This window comes from Borostomias antarcticus (assembly GCF_949987555.1).
Source record: "Borostomias antarcticus genome assembly, chromosome: 2".
NCBI classification, from domain to species: domain Eukaryota; kingdom Metazoa; phylum Chordata; class Actinopteri; order Stomiiformes; family Stomiidae; genus Borostomias; species Borostomias antarcticus.
In genome coordinates this window covers 277,314-285,945 of record NC_140235.1, presented here as the reverse complement: position 1 = coordinate 285,945, position 8,632 = coordinate 277,314, and the positions used below count along the sequence as shown (strand labels likewise).

Below are 8,632 nucleotides of genomic sequence, written 5' to 3'. Positions count from 1 at the left end.
GGGAAACATACAGGCTGCTACTGACCCATAACCAGCTGACATGGTGAGTCGGTTAGAAACCCCTCTATAAGAATAATATTCACTATCTAGAATAATATTCACTATCTAGAACACATCTAACGTGAGCGACTGAGCCCACTTTTTGAAATTGTAACATAAGTAGGAAAGGTTATGCTACCTGATGATAGCTAGGCTAGCAGTGCTAGTGCTAGTGTAGCTAGGGTTAGGGTTAGCTGATAGCTAAGCTAGCAGTGCTAGTGTAGCTATGTATCAGTGCTAGTGCTAGGTTAGCTAGTGCTAGGGTTAGGGTTAGCTGGAGGCCTTAGCTGACATTTACCAGCTAGCATTCAATCACAGCTATTTTAGTTGGCTGCATTGTTTGCTATGTGGTCTAAAGTTAGGTCAGTTATTTAGGGGCTAGCTTAGTTAGTTCACGTCGTTAGATAGCGGATTTGCTTGCGACAAGTTGCCCCTCCAGTTCAAGTCCCCTGGGGGTTAGGGTTAGGGTTAGGGTTAGGGTTAACCCTGGGCTGGGTTAGGGTTAGGGTTAGGGTTAACCCTGGGCTGGGTTAGGGTTAGGGTTAACCCTGGGCTGGGTTAGGGTTAGGGTTAACCCTGGGCTGGGTTAGGGTTAGGGTTAGGGTTAACCCTGGGCTGGGTAAGGGTTAGGGTTAACCCTGGGCTGGGTTAGGGTTAGGGTTAGGGTTAACCCTGGGCTGGGTTAGGGTTAGGGTTAGGGTTAACCCTGGGCTGGGTTAGGGTTAGGGTTAACCCTGGGCTGGGTAAGGGTTAGGGTTAACCCTGGGCTGGGTAAGGGTTAGGGTTAGGGTTAACCCTGGGCTGGGTAAGGGTTAGGGTTAGGGTTAACCCTGGGCTGGGTAAGGGTAAGGGTTAGGGTTAACCCTGGGCTGGGTCACGACCATCAACACATCTCAAATGAACGAGCTGTTGAGTTATTAGTCCAGTTTAGTCCCTATGTGTGTGATTGAACTTGTAGACTAGGTCTAGTCCAGTTTAGTCCCTATGTGTGTAACTGAACTTGTAGACTAGGTCTAGTCCAGTTTAGTCCCTATGTGTGTAACTGAACTTGTAGACTAGGTCTAGTCCAGTTTAGTCCCTATGTGTGTAACTGAACTTGTAGACTAGGTCTAGTCCAGTTTAGTCCCTATGTGTGTAACTGAACTTGTAGACTAGGTCTAGTCCAGTTTAGTCCCTATGTGTGTAACTGAACTTGTAGACTAGGTCTAGTCCAGTTTAGTCCCTATGTGTGTAACTGAACTTGTAGACTAGGTCTATTCCGCATTGGCAGGCAGACCCCTGATCCTATGTGTGTGATTGAGCTTGTAGACTAGGTCTGTTCCGCACTGAGGCAGACCCCTGATCCGTGCACCTTCTCTTTCAGAGTTTTCTTGGTGGTTTGTTCGGCCCCTTGTGTGAAATCGATGTCCTCCTGAATGATGCGGAGTCCAGAAAGACCGCTGAGCTCAAGACGGAGGATGGGAAGGTCGAGAAGCACTTTCTGTTCTACGATGGAGAGTCAGTGTCCGGGAAGGTACGCGCTGCCTTAGCTAGTAACCCTAACCCTGACTCACTATCTGTTCTACGATGGGGAGTCAGTGTCCGGGAAGGTAGGCGATGCCTTGGCTGGTCTGAAACCTCAGCTGAAGACTCACTATCTGTCTGTCTGTCACTTACTGATCAGGACAATAATAGACATTTCATCCCCATCAGTTTTGTGCTATGATTGCATACATAGGCTATGGGAAACAAACCCACGACCTTGGTATTGCAAGCACCACAGTTCAACTCTAGGTTAGGGAATATCATATTTTCCAACAGTATTATCATGGCTATCACAAGCCTGTACGTGTCTGATAATTGATAATCAGTTGGTCTGTTTCTTCAGGTCAATCTGAACGTGAAGCAAACTGGGAAAAGACTGGAGCACCAGGGAATACGCATCGAGTTTGTGGGCCAGATCGGTGAGTCCAGCCTGACAGCCTGGTAGAAGGGCCGACCACTTTGAATCCACACACTTTCTCCACAGCTGCTAGTTGCTTCTCAAACCAGACGCATTGTGAGTTGTTGTGCAGGCTTAGCTGAACATGTGCTGGTCATGTGGACGCCGAAGTCCACGCTAGTTCTGACTGCGCTAGACTATCCTCACAACGGGCTTATCTGCCTTATCTGGTATCCTCAGTTGACACGACAAAATTCATTAGTTCAATTGTGTTACTTTGTAGATTCAAGATTCAAGATCCGTTGTGTGTTACATCCACCATACAAGACGAGTATAATAGAGTAAAGTTGTTGGGTTTGGGCTTCCCAGCCTTGCAGCGACAATAACAATAAAATACAAGATAATAAAATGAAAAGCAATGCAATATCATACATTAGAGCAGATGATCTGTGTGTTTAGGGCATCAAAATTCAAATGTGCATTGTTGCATGTTATGTTTATGCTTATTTTGGATCGCCATTAGACAGCTAATCTCCCCCGGGTTCACAAAACGCCAGTGTGTTTGTGTATGCACAGGCTGTGTGTGTGTGTGTGTGTGTGTGTGTGTGTGTGTGTGTGTGTGTGTGTGTGTGTGTGTGTGTGTGTGTGTGTGTGTGTCACAGCCAGACACGCAATAGTCTGTTAGTGCCCATTGTTTGAGAGAGAGAGGGGGAGGGGGAGGGTGTGGGCGTTCTGTTGAAACTTTTTTTGACCTTGCTTCCCTCACAAGGTAGGCTGTTTTGCAGATGGCGTGTGTTCCATCTCTCTCACACACTGTAGTAGTTCCACAGAGCTGACATGCTTTAGATCTACGCACTGCAACAGTGACTTGGTTTAGGTTTAACGAGCATTTGACAATGACTTGGCCGTCACTGATGGGTCGTGACCGCTGACTAGAAAGCATTATCGAAATTCCCCGATGTCATATTTACTGAATATCATCTGATTCTGATGGCTGGCTGATGGAAAGGGGCACCCCTAGTTTTGGGGTACTGGGTTAGTAAATCCACTTCATCCAGAAGTTAGAAGGAAAGTCTCTTGCTTTGCTCTCAAAACATCCTGAGGTGAAATGTTGTGTTGCAGAGCTGTTCAGTGACAAGAGCAACACCCATGAGTTTGTGAACCTGGTGAAGGAGCTGGCTCTCCCCGGGGAGCTGACCCAGAACAGGAGCTACGACTTTGAGTTCATGCAGGTGGAGAAGCCCTACGAGTCCTACGTGGGAGCCAACGTCAGACTGAGGTACGGTAGGCTCATTCACCTCAAACACATTATATACACAAATTCACACGCCCACACACATGTATTATTTACCAGGGTCTGGAGCCCCGCCCACCGTGCTGTTTCCTGTGTATTTCCTGCAGGTACTTCCTCAAGGTGACCATAGTGAGGCGCCTGTCTGACCTGGTCAAGGAGTATGACCTCATCGTCCACCAGCTGGCCACCTACCCAGACGTCAACAACTCCATCAAGATGGAGGTTGGCATCGAGGACTGCCTACACATAGAGTTTGAATACAACAAGTCCAAGTAAGTTCTCTCTAGTAAGTTCTCTCTAGTAAGTTCTCTCTAGTAAGTTCTCTCTAGTAAGTTCTCTAGTAAGTTCTCTCTAGTAAGTTCTCTCTAGTAAGTTCTCTAGTAAGTTCTCTCTAGTAAGTTCTCTAGTAAGTTCTCTCTAGTAAGTTCTCTCTAGTAAGTTCTCTCTAGTACTGTAAGTTCTATCTAGTAAGTTCTCTCTAGTACTGTAAGTTCTATCTAGTAAGTTCTCTCTAGTAAGTTCTCTCTAGTTAGTTCTCTCTAGGAGGAACAGAAGCTGCATAGAACCTGGCCCTTGTTCAGAACCAAACTCATTTCCTATCTCGACCCTACAGAGAAAAATAGGACTTGACAACTTGCATAGTATTATTCCACCTTTTCAGATTCACAGAACCCAGTGTTAGTGTACATGGATCTGGACTGGGCCTTGGACAGTCAGAATATTGGTTGTGTGTCCCCAGCATGGATGTATTAATAGAACTGGTGACGGTGACTACATTGACGCCTCGTTCTTGAGTGAGACATTTTGAACAGGCCACCGACCCCTTTTCACATGCGCAGCTGTGCTTTTCTCATGTTTTAATCACGTGATTTGTTGACCCGGCCGCGTCCACTAAGTTAACATGTTCATGTGGATGTTTAATGCGCGTTCAGCGCTCTCCCCGCTGTATTGCATGTCCCTGCATTAGCATTGTTAAGTGAAAAACAAAATGATACAAATAATAATTGCATGGTGCAAACCCGTCATGAACGCGGCGGGGTCTGAGAAAAGCACAACTGCTCATGTCAAAAGGGGCGGATTCGGCAAGATGGCGCTGATGAAAATGTTTGAGGAAGTAAATGTCAGCCTGTCCCCTCGGTCCCCAGGTACCATCTGAAGGACGTGATCGTAGGAAAGATCTACTTCCTCCTGGTGAGGATCAAGATTCAGCACATGGAGCTGCAGCTCATCAAGAAGGAGATCACTGGACTAGGTGAGACCAGCAGAACTATGCTGGAATAGGTGAGACCAGCAGAACTATGCTGGACTAGGTGAGACCAGCACAACTAGGCTGGACTAGGTGAGACCAGCAGAACCATGCTGGAATAGGTGAGACCAGCAGAACTATGCTGGAATAGGTGAGACCAGCAGAACTATGCTGGAATAGGTGAGACCAGCACAACTAGGCTGGACTAGGTGAGACCAGCAGAACCATGCTGGAATAGGTGAGACCAGCAGAACTATGCTGGACTAGGTGAGACCAGCAGAACCATGGATAGATGAAGAACGAGTCACTGAGGAGTTCATGGAGTTGTTTTCTCACTTCACCCACAGAGATAGAGCTGGGTATCGAGTCGAATTTCAAGAATCGATTCGATTCCGATTCACAAGGTTTGGAATCGATTATCACGATTCAATTCGATTCGATTCAATATCGATTCGGTTAGTGTTACTAAAACCAGTTGTTTTTTTCCTGTAACCTTAATTACATGACTGCCAAGTTATGCAACACATCAATACTAGGGCTGGGTATCGATACTGATTTCCAAAAATGAATGAATGAATGAATCATTGAATTAATTAATGAACTATTCATTCCTTCATTTATTCATTCATTCATTAAATGAAAGATCGATTTTGGGATTCATGAATCGATTCTGAATCATTTGATTCAGAATCGATGAATCGATTTTTTATACCCAGCCCTACACAGAGCACAACTCATGTCTGGTCATGTGACCCTCGTCCACAGGGCCGAGCACAACCACGGAGACGGAGACGGTCGCCAAGTATGAGATTATGGACGGAGCCCCTGTGAAAGGTACTGGATAACAGCTGGTCCCCTCAGGGCCCCTCAGGGTCCCATTACTGCACATTAAATGTCCTTCTTCAACCAGCGTTTCCTCCATCAGAGGCATTGGCGTTGAATCATAGATGAGCATTTTACTCATATTTCCTGTTGTATTCATTCAGTTCATTGTGCCTTGTTCAAATTGGGTTTTTGTGTGTAAAAGAAACAAACAACCTTTGTCTTATGTTTGGTGGTGTTTTAATTTGTTGGATGTGATGGTTATGGTTGGCAATGGCAGTTTTCCCTTGGTCCTAATGCTTGTGGTGTTCCTGCAGGAGAATCCATTCCCATCAGGCTGTTCCTGGCTGGATATGACCTCACAGCCACCATGAGAGACGTCAACAAGAAATTCTCTGTTCGCTACTTCCTGAACCTAGTTCTGGTGGACGAGGAGGACAGGAGATATTTCAAACAGCAGGTACACACACACACACACACACACACAGACACACAGCAGGTAGACACACAGACACACAGCAGGTAGACACACAGACACACACACAGACACACAGCAGGTACACACACACACACACACACAGACACACACACACAGACACACAGCAGGTAGACACACAGACACACAGCAGGTAGACACACAGACACACACACACAGACACACAGACACACAGCAGGTAGACACACAGACACACAGACACACAGACACACACACACACACACACACACACACACAGACACACAGACACACACACACACACACACACACACACACAGACAGACACACACACACACACACACACACAGACACACAGACACCCGGCTTGCATTTGCTGTACACTGGCTGACCGTAACACAGATTACAAAGACACTGCAAACATCAGGTCCAGAGTACTACTGTACTGCACATGTACATTAAGACCTGTTCTCTGTGTCAGCATCCAAGGTCACCTGGGTAGAGAACACGTTGCATGTTGTTGATCTGACCTGTCTGCTCCTCTCTCTCTCTCTCTCTCTCTCTCTCTCTCTCTGCTCCTCTCTCTCTCTCTCTCTCTCTCTCTCTCTGCTCCTCTCTGCTCCTCTCTCTCTCCCTCTCTCTCTCTCTCTCTCTCTCTCTCTGCTCTCTCTCTCTCTCTCTCTCTGCTCCTCTCTGCTCCTCTCTCTCTCTCTCTCTCTCTCTCTCTCTCTCTCTCTCTCTCTCTCTCTCTCTCTCTCTCTCTGCTCCTCTCTCTCTCTCTCTGCTCCTCTCTCTCTCTCTCTCTCTCTCTCTCTCTCTGCTCCTCTTTCTCTCTCTCTCTGCTCCTCTCTCTCTCTCTCTCTCTCTCTGCTCCTCTCTCTCTCTCTCTGCTCCTCTCTGCTCCTCTCTCTCTCCTCCTCTCTCTCTGCTCCTCTCTCTCTCTCTCTCTCTCTCTCTCTCTCTCTCTGCTCCTCTCTCTCTCTCTGCTCCTCTCTCTCTCTCTCTGCTCCTCTCTCTCTCTCTCTCTCTCTCTCTCTCTCTCTCTCTCTCTTTGCTCCTCTCTCTCTCTCTGCTCCTCTCTCTCTCTCTCTCTCTCTCTCTCTCTCTCTTTGCTCCTCTCTCTCTCTCTGCTCCTCTCTCTGCTCCTCTCCCTCTCTCTGCTCCTCTCTCTCTCTCTCTGCTCCTCTCTCTCCCTCTCTCTCTCTGCTCCTCTCTCTCTCTGCTCCTCTCTCTCTCTCTCTGCTCCTCTCTCTCTCTCTCTCTCCTCCTCTCTCTCTGCTCCTCTCTCTCTCTCTCTCTCTGCTCCTCTCTCTCTCTCTCTCTGCTCCTCTCTCTCTCTGCTCCTCTCTCTCTCTCTCTCTCTCTCTCTGCTCCTCTCTCTGCTCCTCCCTCTCTCTCTCTCTCTCTCTCTGCTCCTCTCTCTCTCTCTCTCTCTGCTCCTCTCTCTCTCTCTCTCTCTCTCTGCTCCTCTCTCTCTCTGCTCCTCTCTCTCTCTCTCTCTGCTCCTCTCTCTCTCTGCTCTCTCTCTCTCTCTCTCTCTCTCTCTCTCTCTCTGCTCCTCTCTCTCTCTCTCTCTCTCTCTCTGTCTCTCTCTCTCTCTCTCTCTCTGTCTCTCTCTCTCTCTCTCTCTGTCTCTCTCTCTCTCTCTCTCTCTCTCTCAGGAGGTTGTGTTGTGGAGGAAAGCTCCTGAGAAGATGAGGAAGCGTAACTTCCACCAGCGCTACGAGTCTCCTGAGCCCCGGCCGACCGTCACGGCGGAGCAGCCTGAGATGTAGGACCAGGACCGTCTCCCCAGGACCACCAACACCGAGACCCACGCTGATTCTGCTGAACGCTAAGCCAGAAGAGACGAGGGCGCCAGGATAGATAACGAGCCAGCCAGTCATTAGCTTCCCCTGCCCTCCACCGTCCCGGGTGCCAGCGTGCCTCCTGCCACACCTGAAGAGACTGGGTCTCCACCGACGGCCGCTGCTAGCTTTCTATCAGCAGTCTGGAGGGACTCCTCTCCTCCTCGTCTGACTGTCCCCAGCCTAGACACCCCCGGACTCCTCTCCTCCTCGTCTGACTGTACCCAGACTAGACCCCCCCGGACTCCTCTCCTCCTCGTCTGACTGTACCCAGACTAGACCCCCCCGGACTCCTCTCCTCCTCGTCTGACTGTACCCAGCCTAGACACCCCCGGACTCCTCTCCTCCTCGTCTGACTGTACCCAGCCTAGACACCCCCGGACTCCTCTCCTCCTCGTCTGACTGTCCCCAGCCTAGACACCCCCGGACTCCTCTCCTCCTCGTCTGACTGTACCCAGACTAGACACCCCCGGACTCCTCTCCTCCTCGTCTGACTGTACCCAGCCTAGACACCCCCGGACTCCTCTCCTCCTCGTCTGACTGTACCCAGCCTAGACCCCCCCGGACTCCTCTCCTCCTCGTCTGACTGTACCCAGCCTAGACCCCCCCGGACTCCTCTCCTCCTCGTCTGACTGTACCCAGCCTAGACACCCCCGGACTCCTCTCCTCCTCGTCTGACTGTACCCAGCCTAGACACCCCCGGACTCCTCTCCTCCTCGTCTGACTGTACCCAGCCTAGACACCCCCGGACGGGAGACAGCGTCTGTCCTCTATTAGAGCACTCTGTTTCTGGCCCTACTCCCTCTGTAAAAGATGCACTTGATTCGGCCCAGCACTGGGATACAATCACAACTCTAATACTTGTAAGGAAAAGTCTCCGTGTGCGCAGGCAGACAGGCAGAATGTGATGAGTTGTTATGTCATGTCTTATGCTGGCAGTGGGGAAGGTCTCAAAAGGTCAAGCTGTAAGGAAATAGGCATTCTTTGAGCTCCAGAGGTGCCATATTTA

General features: G+C 49.2%; 1 protein-coding gene across 1 annotated transcript; it reads left to right on the top strand.

Moving 5' to 3' along the window:
• On the top strand, positions 1-8,041 carry vps26a (VPS26, retromer complex component A). The gene is made up of 9 exons (XM_084461302.1): positions 1-43; positions 1,403-1,552; positions 1,907-1,982; positions 3,083-3,239; positions 3,362-3,526; positions 4,400-4,506; positions 5,266-5,334; positions 5,640-5,782; positions 7,438-8,041. The coding sequence occupies exons 1-9, from the start codon at positions 41-43 to the stop codon at positions 7,549-7,551; spliced, it is 984 nt and encodes a 327-aa protein (XP_084317428.1). The 5' UTR covers positions 1-40; the 3' UTR covers positions 7,552-8,041.
• Positions 8,042-8,632: the final 591 nt, after the last annotated feature.

What these genes read in the sequence shown, in the direction of transcription:
- vps26a (XM_084461302.1), top strand. An exon ending in CGAGTTTGTGGGCCAGATCG is followed by an intron (nt 1,983 to 3,082) that starts GTGAGTCCAGCC and finishes GTTGTGTTGCAG; the next exon opens with AGCTGTTCAGTGACAAGAGC. An exon ending in GGAGCCAACGTCAGACTGAG is followed by an intron (nt 3,240 to 3,361) that starts GTACGGTAGGCT and finishes TATTTCCTGCAG; the next exon opens with GTACTTCCTCAAGGTGACCA.